Raw genomic sequence first — 15,220 nt, 5'->3', positions numbered from 1 at the left:
GCCTAGAGACATAGACTATTCTAAGTGGGCTCAGTGACAAGATATCTTTCCATCAGAACACACTTAAACTGTATTTAAATTTCATTAAAGGATGAAAGCATTTCTGAGCTGGAAGACCACCTTATGATCAGCTTCACAAATCAGGTATCTGAGCCCAGAGAAATAACTTTGAACAATTTGCTTAACATGACAACCCTAATGTGTTTGCACGAAATACCTTAGCATGCACTATTTGATATAATCTTCACAATGGTGATATCCCCATTTTACTGTTGGGGAAACTGAGTTCCAGATAACGTCCAGATTATTATGTAAATTACAGTTACCAAGCCCATTCTGGAATGTACAGACCTGAATGTCTTCATTTGTAGGTTATGCTGTTCACTGCAGTGAAATTTGGACTAACCAATTTTCCATGTTCTGTGTCTGTGAGGGAGGATGTGCAGATGCACCAAAATTTGCAAGATCCACTCCCTCTAGAGGTGGGTTATTTCCCAAACAGTGAAAGGAAAGAAGGTCATGCTTCTGTAGTCAGGCAGGGTTCCATAATCCATGCAGCCAAGCCTTGGTCCCAAACCTCCAAGAGATGATGGCAGCCAAGTGTCCCCAGCCAGGTGCCCATCAGTGGCTGCACAGCCTGTCTCTGTTCTCATCATCGCCCAGTGAGATTTGTGGCTCAGAGAAGCAATGCTGTCTCTGAGGCAAGTCAGGTCTGCAGGGTGAGGCAGGATGAGGCAGAAGGAGTGGAGGCGTCAGCGGCCAGGCTTGGGTTCAGTACTGGCTGTGGTACATGCGAGCTGGTGCCCTTAATTTTTTTTAACTCAGTCTTCTCACCTGTTAGGTGGGGTCAGTAATACATCACTGAACACATCTGGTGTAGAAATAATCTCAAAGCCTAGAGAAAACCCTATTCTCTTCACTCCTCCATTTTTCAATTCTAACAATGGTGATCTCACTTTTCATTTACTATGAATGGTAAGGCCTCTTCCCAGCTCTGCACTGTTGGAGTCAATTGAGCCCCGAGGATGGAATCAGGAAACAAGTGTATGGAAGTTTTCCTTCTGTCAGACCCTCCTCAGATGAGCATGAAGGCACATAGATAGGTATTTATCTGTGATGCACTCCTCAAGAGACTGGTCCAATAGGCCTTCACATGGAGGTTATCAATGATCATGCATGTTTTACCGTGTGAACCAGGGATGCACCACATGCCAGGTGCAAAAACAGCAAATGTTTATTGAGCCTATAATCTGTCCCAGGCACTGTTCTAGACATGGAGGATTCGGCAGTGAACAAAATAAACTCTGGGTCTTCAGGGAGCTTACATTCTACTGGAAGGCACAGATGACAAGTAAATATAAAACATTGGGTAATCAGAAGTGCCTGGAAGGATGAAAAGTTGGGCAAGGAGAGTGGAGTTGGGGCAAGTAAACTATTTCAGAGGAGTGGTTTGTCAGGGAGACACTTCAGCAGAGACCTGAAGAAGTGAGAGAGAGGGTGACCTTGATATCTGGGCAAAGAATGTCCTGGGGAGAGGACACAGTGTTTGCTGAGGCCTGGGGGTGGGACTGTGCTTGGTGGATCCAGGAGCATCAGGAAGGCCAGTGTGGTTAGAGCCGACTGGGAGGGAAGAGGGGAGGGGAGGGGTGAGGTTAGGGTGGGAGAGAGGCCAGCATGTGGGCCTTGTGGGCGTGAGAAGGACTTTGGATTCTATTTGAACATGATAAGTGTTTAAGTGGAGGAGTGGTATGATTTTATTACATTTAAAAATAGTCTCTCTGGTTCTGGGCAGAGAATAAGTTATAGCAAGGCCAAGGGGGAAACAGGGCAGTCAATGAAGAGATGATTCAGGTTTCCAGGTGAGAGGGAATGACCAGGCTCGGGTGGGAAGGGTGAAGTGGTGAGAGTGGGCAGATCTAGAGTAACTAAAAAGTAGAGCCACCAGGATCTGTCAGTAGATTGAAAGTGAGGAGGAAGGGCAGAGAGGACATCAAAGTTTTTGGCCCAAACAACTGGAACGGTGCACTTGCCATTTATTGAGATTGGTAAAATGGCAGGAGGGAAAGGTGGTGTTGACGAAATCTGGATTTCTGTTTAGCGCTTGTGATTGTTGAGACACCTCTCAGAAACCTAAGGGGAGATGGCAAGTTGTTGGATAAATAAGTCCAATGTTTGAAAGACAGTCTAGGGCCTGAATTTGTGGATCATCAGCATACGGATGCCATTTAAAGCCCTGTGAATGGATGAGTTGACCAGGGCTGTAAATTCAAATATGGAAGGGGAGAGCAAGCACCGAGCCCAGGCCTCCAACACTCCTGGGAGAAGAAGAGCCGGCTAAGGAGACTGGGCACAAGGAAGCAGTGAGGCGGGAGGAAGGCTGAGGAAAGTGAGTGCAGGAGTGATCGCTGTGCTGATGCTGCAAACGGTTGAGAAGGATGGAAATTGAGACTTGACCATTGGATTTGGCAGGGTGGGAGTCACTGGTGATGTTGACAAAGGGGAGTGTTGGAGAAAATAGCATGATCGGAGCAGGTTCAGAAGTTCCTAAATAGCAGGGACCACAGTTCTTTCAGTGATTTTTGCTGTACCCTACAAGGTACTGGAGAAATGGGGCAGAACGTAGAGGGAGAAGTGGGGGACATTTTTTAGGCAGGAAACATATCTAGCCTGTACGTGCATGTGGGTGATCCAAAAGGGAGGAAACAAGGGCTGGAGAAGGAGGGGGGGGCTGGGATCTTGTGCCCAAAGGAGGTGGGGTGGCCTTAGGAGTGCAGAGAATTCATCCATCATAACAAAAAGGAGACAGACTCCCATAAACAGTGCTGGTAGGAGGCTGGAGCCGGGTGTAGAGGGAATAGAGTAGTTGCTTCCATTTTCTCAGTGAATGAAGCCCAATTTCTTGCTTGTGGCTATGAGGTGTACTATGAGGAAAATCTACATGTTCAGTGCAAAAGGCCTATGTGCTCCTTTTCCATTTGCCTTTCCACCTAAATTTCCTGACTTTCCTGTAGAGTGAACAGCATGGCTTGAATGGTAGTGCCTTTGAATTTTCTTTCCTCATAAACTCAGCATAGCTCATGGCTGGTGTCTGGAGTGCTTGCCTGCTCATGTCATTTGTGATTGTGTCCTCCAGATTCAGCTGACTACAGAGAGCCCAGTGAACAAGTGTCCCCAAGGTCTCGGACCTGGGACAGTGCCCATCTTATATCAGTTTCATTAGGCTTGGTGCCCACACCCGGCCATTCTGTTAGAGATGAGAACACAACATCACTCACAGGATGTATGTGTCTGGGGCCTGTGTCAGACCCAGCGGAATCTGGAATCTGCCCTTGCCTTTCTGTCTGCCACTGTAACAGCAGAGTGGAGTAGTTACTGCAGAAACCATGTGGCCGAGAAAGCCTGAGATATTTACTACCTGACTCTGCAGGAAAAATTTATTGGCCTATGCTCTAGAGAATACAAACCAAAAAAAAAAAAAAAAGAATTAAAATTAAGTAGTGCTGGCAAGTTGACCTCCTTGCCCCACCATGTATCTGTGAGCTGTACCCCCGCATCCTGCAGGTTTATGTCACTGCCTTGCCTCTCACATTGTAGCTGATTGCAAGCAGTTCTGGGTAATTTTGATTGTATGTGCTTCTCACCTTGTCTGTCCCTGGAGTAAGATGTAATCCCACTTATTTACCTTAAAGTAATCAAACTCAGCTTCACAGACATTTTTTTCTCCCATAGGAAAAATAATTTAAATTATGAGCAGAAGTATGATCAGTGGATGTATGTGAGTCTTTGGGCCAGTAGCATCAAGTGTGATGCATCTGCTGCCCTGTGGGGAGACCAAGAACCACCATATCCTTTCCCCACTGAATTAGACTCCAGTCTCTCTGTGCTCTTTCTTTCCATCTTCCTGATTTGGGCTTGGTATACCATCTGTTAAGATGGCTTCTGCATCTGCTTAAGTTGACTTTGAGAGTCTCAAAGTTTGAAGGTGCCTGGGTGTCAACTGCTGTTAGGCATTGACTTCATGCTCATTTGTGTAATTGTCCCATGAATTCTAAGGCTTGAGTCTCAAACATGACAATGTCTGCATTTAGGAAGTAATAGGCTCTGTTCTTTTTATATGAGTCCTCTGTAGCTGCAAATAGAAAATAATTATTGATTATCTTGTCTTGTTCTCACTAAGTTCAGATAATCTAAAGATTCCACAAAAAGCTCTGCACTTCGTTTTGTAAACTGCATTGTCTTAGCAGTCAGGGTCCAGCCAGAGATGGTAGTTCCCTTGGCCCCAATCCAATGTCATTGTACATGTGGCAAGAGCTTCCACTCAGCCAGGATTTCAGTACTTAATTCTATCTGGGGGTTAGTCTCTCACCTCACTCAGACTTAGAAATGTTGAGGAGGGCCTCCGTCCTCCCAGAGAAGGGAGCCTGCAGGAACCCTGTATTCTGCCTCCTTTACAGCTGTCACTGGTGTGTAATGTTAGATCAGAAATCCCCTGCTTCCCTTATAACAAATGTGAGTGCTACCCCCAAATCTCCAAGTAGCCAACGAGGTCTTCATGCCATGCAGCAAGACTCAATAAAAATAAAAAACTTCTGTGAAGGAAAGCATAATTTAAAGAAATATCAGGCTGGAAAAGTATCTGCAAATATGAAAAAAGGGTTAAAACTATTTTATATAAATCCATAAAGGAATAGAAAAATTGGCAAAGGACTTGAACAGTTCACAGGAAATATAACTTTTAAGCAAATATATAGAAGCATCTCCAGTGTGTGCAAATTAAAATCATGTATCGCTATTCTACACCTTGTAAGTAGCAATGACTTCTTTAAAACGATGACAACCCATGTGTATAAGGTTATGATAAAACTGACACAATTTAAATTGATAGAATCCTTTTTAAAGCTATTTGGCAACATATATGAGAAAACAGGTAACACATGGAGGGAGTTTGGACTAGATGTAGTGAGCAGCAAAGCCTGGTGGTTTCTGGGTCTGAGGTTGCCCAAGGTATTTTACGTGAACTAGTCTGAGTGTGACTGATCCACTTAAGAGGGGGAAACCAAGAACCGACAATTAGGAAGATTTGGTCAGTGTTGTAAATCCATAGAAAATAGAACTTTAAAACTAAGTAATCTAGGCCGTATCCTCAATTTGATAAACCAGATGACTGAGAACTGAAAAACTGGAAGTCACTTCCCTGAGGCTAAATTAGGACTTTTTTCATTCAGGGAAACTAGAGGAACTAAGAGGAATTAGGTGAACTCTTTTGAGTTCCAGTTCTTTGCTTTTCTTTTTAATATTGAAGGATTTGTGGAAATCTTCTACAGTATTTACAAATGTAAAATTTTAATGACCTTATGTGGATTTTAATATTTTATGATTGAATATGTAAACATTAACTTTTAAATGAGCCTTGAAAGTAATTACAGCTATTTCCTATTTATAAATATTTTGAGTAGCTGGTAGAAATACTTAGACAACCTTCATAGCTTTATAGAGCAAGAGCTAAACGTGAGAAATGCTTTTTTCTTTTCACTGGCCATCTTTTATCTACATTGCACTCTACATGCTACCTGTGATCTCAGAAAACAAAAATAAGTACCTCAAGCTTCTTCTCTCTCAGATTAGGAGTGATGGATATTTGCTCAAAATAATTCTTCCACATTATTTATTATCCACTGCAAAAGTTGTATAACCCTATAATAGAGATAAGGGTAGTTACAAAGAAGAGACCAAGTTTTAGATGGAGAATTCACAAAGACACCTGAGCTTGATCTTCAGAGGTTAATAAGAATTTCACAGACAGGTCAGTGGGGAGAGTAAGAGTTGAGAAAACGAATTGTAAGAAAAAGCAGCAGTATGTGCAAAGTCATAAAAGAGCGTGGCACCTTCCGAGAACAGAGATAATTAGGTTAGTCTACTGAAGTAGACTGTGAAGGAAGAACATGGTTAGACATATGCTTGTTGAGCAGACACTCAGTGGGGCTGTTGTGTTCTTAAGATAGTTAACATCATAGAGTACTAATGTCACGCACAGTCCCAAACACCTTTACACGTATTTTAGTTTTACCTTATTTTATCCCATTTATTCCCGTCTTACAGATGATAAACTGAGTCATGCAAACGGTAAATAGCAAAGTCATACGACTGGTAACTAGTGAGGTCAAGATTCACAATCTGGCTAGTAAGTTCATAGCTTAGTGTCCTAAAATCTAGACTGGCCTTCCTGTTCCAGATGGGGAGTTTTGGAGCATTGAGAGTTTTAATACCTTTGTGATAATTGTGAAGAAGATAGTTGAAAGGCTGAAGATAGCAATCCTGGACATAGACTGTTATGAGAAGTAGGCAAGCCATGATGCGAACCTGAACATAGACCAAAAGTATTTAGGATCAAAAACCACTGAACTTAGTCTTGATGTGACATAACCAGTAAGGCGTTTTGAGATTGGAAAACTGGATAGATACTGGTATCATTAATCAAACTTATTAATATAGAGAGAGGACTCATTTGGGGACAAGTGTAATTGTAGTGTCCATGGAAAAATCAGATAGAAAGGTCTAGCAAATAGTAGAATACTCAAGTCAAGAGATCAGGAAGTAAAGCTTTAGAATGATCAGCCTGGAGGTTATCATTGGAATCTCTCTTACTAACCCCTGAGAGTCTACAGTGAGATAAGAGGACAGTGGAGGAAACTCTAGTGCACTGCTACTCTAAATGTAGTCCACCAGCCAGCTGCCTGTCCACACATTTATTACTAGTCCAGGATCATAGAAGGGGGTTGCTTCAGAATGTAATCAACTATCACTAAGCACAATGTTTACTTTAGCTGACTTTTTTTTTAATCCTAGCAAGACTTTTCAATGAAGGAAGCATTGCATTGATGAACATACTGAAGCTAGCTCTATCTTGTCCCGCATCAGCACTTTGAGTGTTGCTGATGTAGAGAACACCAACATATAAGCTTTGGGTAGAGGAAGAGCTCTCCAAAGAGACTGAGAAGGAGTAGTGTAAAGCAGAAGAAAGGGAAGTCAGGACATTCTGATGTGTACATAGTTTAAAGGAATGAGTGGTCAGCACAGCCACAGAGAGATCAGATAACATGGAAGACTAAAAACAACTATTGGATTTGGCCATTATAGGGTCATCAGTAGTAACATGTTAGGAGTTTTACCCCCTGCTTCCTCTTCTGCCTTCTCGAATTTGTACTATTGCCTTTCTAAAGTACTCTTGGGCTCAGTCTTCATTTCACCTGTCTTTTGGCCGATCTAAAATTGAGGATCACTCTCTCCTTCCTGACGCACTCTTCCCTCTGCAATTCTCTGACCTTGGTTTTCATCTTCACACCCCACCCATCTTTCTCTGCCCGTGCCTGCTGCACACACTGCATTTCTTTAACTGCATCCATTAATTTAATTATACACGGTGTCAGTCTCCAAACCTGGACCCAGCCTGCACCTCTTTCCTGAGCTTCAAAGCAGTCAGGCAGCTTACTGGACATCTTTGCTTGGATGCACGCAGTCTCTTGAAATTCAGTATGTCCAAAGCTGAACCTAGATTCTAACCTATACTCTTCCCTATGATCCCTTCTTCTTCCCAGGTCCCATACCTCATATGACAGTCCACCCAGCTGCCAGACATGAGCAGCATCCTTGACTTCTTTCTTCCTATCCAATTATTGATTTCACCTCCTGATGACACTGCATATCTCCCTATCCCCACTACCTGGCTCTAGGCCACCACCTCCCTCACCTGAATTACTGAATTATCCTCCTAGCTGGTCTCCCTTTCTTAGTCTTTTGTTTTCGGTGTCATAGTTGGTTTTTTGGCAGCTGGCCATTATGGAGATCCAAGCCCTTGACCTTGGTATTATAACACCACACTCTAACCAACCGAGCCAACCAGCCAGCCCTCCCTTGCTCAGTCTTGACTTGTCTCCAGTGCTTTGCCACACTGGAGCTAGAGCCACCACTCTCTTGCTGAATTCTTTGCCTGCCACTACAGTTTTATCTCTATGCTTTTCTTCTGCAGATTCAGGTCAGATTGAATTTTTTTTTCATTTTTTAAACATGACATGCTTTCTCTCTCTGTACCTTTATACATGCTTATGTCCTGATCTGGAGCACATTTATATTCCCTCCTTACTGGTGAGTTTGTCCTCTGCCTTCATAAAGCTTCTGCAACCATGTGAATCTGAGTTATGTGGACTTCCTCCGTGGTCTCCTAGAGTTCCACCTGTCCCATGTCATAATCTTTTTCACATTGTTTTGTAATTTCTCATTTTTGTCCATAAGTCAATGCCTTCCTCTGAATGATAAGCTCCAAAAGGCAGGAACCATGTCTGTTTGGTACATCACTATATTTCAAGCTCCTAGTACAGTGCCTAGAATAGTGTAAACATAACATCCTGTCAGTGTTCATTAAATGAACTGAATGCTCTTCAGAGTATTTTCCCGTTCATTATCTCAGTGGGGGTAAAGTGGAACAATTTGGAGAGGGTTTTAATGAAACATGAGCTATCAGTGGATTAGAAGATTAAATTATTTGAGTTGTTTTGCACTAGTACGAGGAAGAAGTTAGAGTCAGGAAAGCTGGTTAAGAGAGTGGAAGCATTTAATTGCACTTCTTAGAACAAAAAGGAAGAGATTTTTTTTAACACTAGCTTGCGTCATTTTAATTTCATCCTCTAATAAGTGGAGGTCTGTAAGGTGTGGGTATGAGTGTATTTTAATATTTAAAGGTGTCAGATTGTTCATTTAGGGTTTTTTCCTCCACCTGGAAAAACAGATAATTTAAAATTTCACATGTGTACTTGGCTCAATGAATTTGTTTTCTTTTGGGTGATGCTTACAGAAGTGGTCAACTCATTTAATTATAGCTTGTCTATTTCCCATAAAAAATGAGGTGGAATATATTTTTAAAGATTTAATTGAGTTTTTAAAGCAGGGATAAAGTATACTCCAAGAAATAAAGGAATAGGTAATCAATGAGGAAATCTAGGCTAAGAAAACCTAGGTAAGATAAACTACTTTGAGGACAAAATTAACGCTAAACTATCTGGAAGTCAAGGTAGAAGGCATAATGTAAAAAGATGTGTTGCTAGATGTCTTTGGTGGCTTCTCAAATATGAACCTCCAAAAGCTGAGAGCTCACAATTCAAGATAGAGTTTGCAGTGAAGTACTTCAAGCGCAGGTCAAATTAAATGTCAGCTGTGCTGGTTGCAAAACGAACACTTGTCTTTGAAACTATTAAAGAGTTTGGTGTGTGTTCTGTCTCAGATGGTGACTATGCAGATTCTGCCTGGAGAAGTATATTGCCAAATACTTAAAGAAAAGGATTCCAAGACTTTTTCTTTGAAAAACAACTCCAAATCCACTTGACTACTTAAAAATACATTCCTTTGGAGCCCCTAATTCTCTATAAAACATGGAAGAGAGAAGCTTAGTTTGGAGCATCTTAAGGAGGGGGTGCCATAGTCATCTGCCTCTTGCAATAAAAGAACTTTAATGTAGATTAGAGAATGATTAACCTTGACCAGCCAGCATTGTATTCTGACAGTTCTGCAAGATGACTTAGCTCAAAAATACATCCCAAATAACCAAAGAAACTGACCCATTGTGTGGAATTGTTTTGGACTTTCTGACTGTAATTAACTGATAGGCTTATAGATCATCGTGGTAGTTTCTGGGTATGAGAATCACAGGACCAGTTTATAGGAGAAAGTTTGCCATCTTGTTATGAAAGAAGATGTGCAAAAGTCTCATCTACAAGCAGTGAGAATCTATTTAGGTTTTAATATTGAACGGGAAGGATAGAGCTGTTTCATGTGATTTAGAAATGGAATTTATCTTGTCAATGGCTATTCCTGTCTACTCTGATTCATAAGACTTTGGAGAAGCACTTAAGCTTCTGACACATAGGTAGCTTGTTGATAGAGCTGAGACTGATAGTCCATTAATAAAGTCCACCAGGCCTTCAATTGTTCTCCATAATTCTCTATTTGGTGAAGCGTAATGTCAACAACATCACAGTGAGAATAATCATTCCTCATTAGATTGAGAGATTCGAACCCATATCTAGTAGAGAAATCTGGCAAAGAGCTTTAGGGGGAGAGCCAGCACACTGGACATCTGGAATTTGGGGGAGGTGGAGATTACCTGATATATGCACTGGAGAGAATAAGAAAAAAAATCAAACCTAAGAGGTGAGAGGGAATGGTTTTTTGTTCATTCTGTACACAGGATAAGAATCTCCCCAACCCCGCAATCACTACCCGGCTTTCCTTTGAGCCATTTGGGGTGGTTCTTTATTTTGTGGTTTCCGTGTAATTATTTCAGTGGTTTCTCTGAGTTTCCCAGATGAGTAATTTTAATGTGCTGCCTGGTTTTGGATGTTTAGTTCAAAGAAACTAAGACACAAGAAGAGCCTGTGGTGGATGCTGTATGGAGTACGGGCATTGTCCAGACATATATCCGTGCTCCTTATCTTGTCACTCCCTTGTCCTCACATAAAATGAGAGACAAAATGGAAATTTTAAAATTTTCCAAGAAATATCCTCCTGATGACTCAGTTTTCCCTGCCCCAGAGCTGGTTTTCTTTTCATCTCTTTCCATGAACCAGAAGCCTTTTTGTAGCTGAGAGAGCTGCAGCTGAGGTGAATGTGTGAGCCTCTCAGTGTGGCCAGGTGCCATGTGTGGAATGAGAGACTCTGGGTGGGGTGGTTGGGGGTGGGAGTGGGGGTGCAATGTGTAATCATAGAGAAGCATGAGGAAAATCTAGGCAACTTAGTACAACCTGTTGTCTCTCACCTCCAATTAAATTTTAATTGTTCCTGATCACTTTTTTAAAACAAATCTTGGAATCAGGTATCTCATAAATTATTTACCAATGCAAGTCAGATAATGTAGGATTCAAGCAGAATGAAAAACTCTCCTGTACATTCAAACTCTCCTGTACATTAAAACACAATTCATCTTGGCGCCATAGTGGTGGAACTAAAAGATGAAAGTCCTTCCTGTGTTCCTACAGAGTACAGTACAATACACAGCCCATCGACACCCATTAAAGATTCAGATTCTGATCGATTACGTCGAGGTTCAGATGGGAAATCACGTGGACGGGGCCGAAGAAACAATAATCCTTCCCCTCCCCCGGATTCTGATCTTGAGGTATGTCATTGCCAATACCCAAGTAAATACCAGGTGTCTTAGTAGATAACTGGTGGTTCTTTGTAAGTGCGACAGTGATCAAGGTATCCAAATGCTTTCATTATTCTTTTCTTTTTCACATTAACGAGAAGTAAAGCAATTTTTTCTGTTTTCCATATTAGCTATAGGTTAAGCAATTATTTCTGTTTTTCCTTCCATATTAAGTATATGGTAAAGTATCTGTTTATTTCTGTCTAAGGAAATATAGTAAATTATGTAATTCCGCATGAAAAAAATTCTGTTGTACTGCTCTGTATCATTACCATTTCAATTAAGTGTCACCCTAAAAATGCTTCATAAAATCCATTTTGAAATTAAAGACACATTTGTGTGTATTGAGAAAAGAAAACCTGAAATTTTCTAGACTGAAATGGCAATCATCTTATGAGGCATGTTTTGGTAGACTTCAAAAGCAGGAGGGATTAAGTAAGAACTTATAGGGTGGTGGATTTCATAGCCTTGAATCCACTGCAGTTAAGTTTCTGCCTTTTGCCACAGTGAAATCTGATGGTGGAAAACATGATTATTTTGGCCAAGAAGATGAAATTTTTCCAGCAGAATTTACGTGTATGCATATGTACTGGTGTGAGTGGGAATAAGAAGAAAAGCGAGCTTGGGAGGTTTTGGGGGGTTTTTGTTTGTTTTAGTGTTTCAAAGACCTGTTTGAAATGGGTCCTTTTAAATCCAATTCTAAATACCCCAAGAATATGTCTAAGAGCTGGAGTAATATGTCTGCTTAAGCTGTTAAATATCTAAATATCTGTAACCTGGAGACAAAAAATCTGGCAAGAACAAAGTATATTCCATCCCCTTGATAGCAGCCCCATAGGTGACATAAGGAGAATAGATTATGTAAAGTTTTAGTTTTTGTGTGAAATTTTTTAATACTTGGCTTGATAAGAGTAAAAGATAAGAATCATTATTTTAACACTTCATAGTGAACAGACATCAGAGAAAAGGAAAAGATGAATTAAATGATTTTTAACTGATTGTCCATCTCTATTTCAGAAGTTGTGAACAGAGTAGTTATAGCTCATTTTTCGTTTCTTCAGAAGTCAGACCGATTTCCACTACAGCGGTAGAAAGGACATATGTTAGTATTTCTTCTCTACGTTTGTATTGATGTTGCAAATATAATTCTCTTGTACCTCATCTGAGGTTATATCTGGAGAAAAGCTGGGAGATGTTCTTTGGAACAGCTGTGTTTAAAAAAATAGTAAATTCAGATTTTTCATTTGTCTTTTTGTTTCAAGACTCATTTTTTCAAATTTACTGAATAACAGTTTTCTCAACCAAGGCAAACACACATTGATTTGGTTCTTCCCTTGCAGAGAGTGTTCATCTGGGACTTGGACGAGACGATCATCGTCTTCCATTCCTTGCTCACGGGGTCCTATGCCAACAGATACGGGAGGGTGAGTACCGGAAGGCATCAGTTTTTCGTTTCTTTAGAGTAAATATGTCTACAATTTATATTTTTGTCCAAATGGGATTTAACTTTAAAAATTTAAAATATAAAAGGAAAATAACTATTAATTGACATAGACAAATATATATGTTAGGCAAAACATATAAATGAACAAAAGATTATTTTTAGGTCTTTAAAAACAAGATAGACTATATGTGATTAAACTCATGCTTATTTCAGACCCCAAATGAATAAAAGCGATTAAATGCTACTCTAGGATGAAATATAAAAATATATGTATAATATAGAAAGGTCTTTTGTGTTGTGTTTTTTATTTGCCCTGTCCTTTTATTTTCAAAACATTCAATGGAGCAAATATTTCACTGCTATTGTCTTCAGTGTTGGTATTTTATTTTCAAAGCACCTGTTATAAATGTCTTTATAAGTTCCTTTGCTATTGGGGCTAAATTTATGTGAATGGTATGTAATGTTGGGCCTCCAAGTGGCAATAGCACCAGTAGGAGCACGCTGGAGTTGTCACAGTACTTATCTTGGCGTAGTAGGTAAAGAATAATGTTACAGTTTACCTTCCATGAGTAGAACTTCAGTTTCAACGTTCTGCATTTGGGTTTCTCAATACCTTGGAAATTCTTTTTGGTATATTCCTTGGTGGTTTCATAATTCTTTCCCTTGCAAAAATCATGTTTTTAAAGTGGCTATTGTTTCTGAAATTATCTTGTGAATGTTATTTCTCAATTTTTTATCTTTTAAAAAATAATAATACAAGTTTTAGAACTTTGAAGCTAATGGTTTGGAGCCTTAGAAACCGAATTCTTTTGTTTGGGTGACTTCAGGGGTTTATCCCAATTAAGTGTTAAAATTGATACCCATAAAATGGGCATGCTCTCATTACAAGTTTGACCAGGTATTCATTCTTTCAATAAATATTTATTTCATTAAGTATACACTGAGTGCCTGCTGTGGACATGCAGTCTGGAGAAGAAAGTGGGGGGATTATCGCTTTAGCTTCACAGTCCAGCTTCCCTTCTCATAACCCTAAAGATACACCTAATCAAAAAAAGGCTGGAAAAATATGCACATTTGCAAGAGCAAAAATATCCCACTGTCTGAATTTCTGTTCAGAGATAAGATGACTATAAAACACAGTATTTTCCATCTTATTGTTACACAAATTCTCTTTGTAAAGAAGACAATTAACAAAAATACAAATTATAAAAAATAAGGCTATAGAATCAATCATTTTAAAAAGTCTCTACCATGCGGCTAGCACATAGTAAGAATTCAATAAATATTAGCTGTGGATTTTTTTAACTATTTCTTCTATTGATATTATCACTATCCCTATTTCTACAAAACTAATTAAAGATTAATATCTGAAATATCAACATGTACTTGGAAGGCAGAACCTGAAGATCTTCTTCACTGAGCCATTATAAGATCCCGAAAACTAACTTCTAAGGAGGAAAGCAGGTGCCTGGAATTCACAAAAGTATTGAAAAGAGTAGGCACTTAGAAAACTAGCATTTGAAAACCATCCAGAAAGTCTCAAATCTTTAAAAGCTCTCCCTCAGGGCCAACTTTGTACAAAGAGAGTCGGCTTGAAGGGTGCTCACTTGGCCATTGAAAAGGGCCTGCTTAGGGTAAGGTGGAGGACATCCCATGACCTGCTGTCCTCCTGTCAGTTTTGGCTCAAATTATTGGTTTACAATATGGAATTCACACCTAATCTAGAAAACCCTGCTTCTTACAATTTTTCGTTTGGATTCTCAACAGTCTCTAAACAAAATAGTGTCTTAAAAAATGCATTATAAATACCATGAGTTTAATTTTTTTTTAAATGTCAACCATTAATATTTTGAGGCATCATCAAATAGTAGTTTGTTTAGTTTTTCCATATTAGGCCATGTGATAAAAAGTTTTATCTCACATAATTTCCAAAAGCCAAATTTATATGTTTTTTCAAGTATAGGTGATCAGATTATTTAAAGGTAAGCTCATCCTTCATTGATAAGTTGATGGGGCTGAGGGAGAATTTCAGAAAGCCAGTTTTTTGAGGAAGATCTTCCTGAGTATGACTTTGGACCTGAAGTCATTGTGTGACCATCAGGAGAAAATGTTTTAAGCAGAGGAAGTAGCAAGTGCAGAGACAGGAGGAGGTTTGATGTTTGAGGGATAAAGAAGCCAGTGAGACTGAGCTTAGTGATGGTGATGAAGAGGCAACAGAGATGGGGAGGGAGCGGGGAGAAGCAGGTTCCAAAGGGCCTCCCAGACACAGTCAAGAGAGTTCATCTCTGCCATGCCCTGCAAAGTCATTGAGGGCTTCAAGGGAGGGCGGGAGAAGATCTGATTTACATTTTTAGATCACTGCAGCAATGTGTGGAGAGTTCATGGTAGGGGAAGAAAAATGGGGGTCCAGATAGGAGGTTTTAGTAGTGATCTGATGCCCCAGTGGTAGAGAGGGGGAGACTTGATTGGATTCTGGACTATGTTGCAGGTGGAGAAAAGAATTTAGAAATGGTTTGGATTGGGGTGGTTGGCAGTAAATAAGAGTACTCCCAGGTTTTTGTCCTGAGCAAGTGAGAGAATAC

General features: G+C 40.1%; 1 protein-coding gene across 9 annotated transcripts in view; it reads left to right on the top strand.

Annotated features, from left to right (window-relative positions):
- EYA1 (EYA transcriptional coactivator and phosphatase 1) overlaps window positions 1-15,220 on the top strand; it is a 294,815-nt gene that overhangs the window by 215,141 nt on the left and 64,454 nt on the right. For all 9 annotated transcript variants that reach the window (XM_063079207.1, XM_063079209.1, XM_063079208.1 and 6 more), the window contains 2 exons: window positions 11,025-11,164; window positions 12,535-12,618. In XM_063079207.1, coding sequence (XP_062935277.1) covers window positions 11,025-11,164; window positions 12,535-12,618 — 224 coding nt within the window. The remainder of the gene's footprint in view (window positions 1-11,024; window positions 11,165-12,534; window positions 12,619-15,220) is intronic.

The sequence above is a fragment of the Cynocephalus volans genome, chromosome 15 (assembly GCF_027409185.1).
Source record: "Cynocephalus volans isolate mCynVol1 chromosome 15, mCynVol1.pri, whole genome shotgun sequence".
NCBI lineage: Eukaryota > Metazoa > Chordata > Mammalia > Dermoptera > Cynocephalidae > Cynocephalus > Cynocephalus volans.
This window is presented reverse-complemented; position numbering and strand designations above follow the sequence as displayed.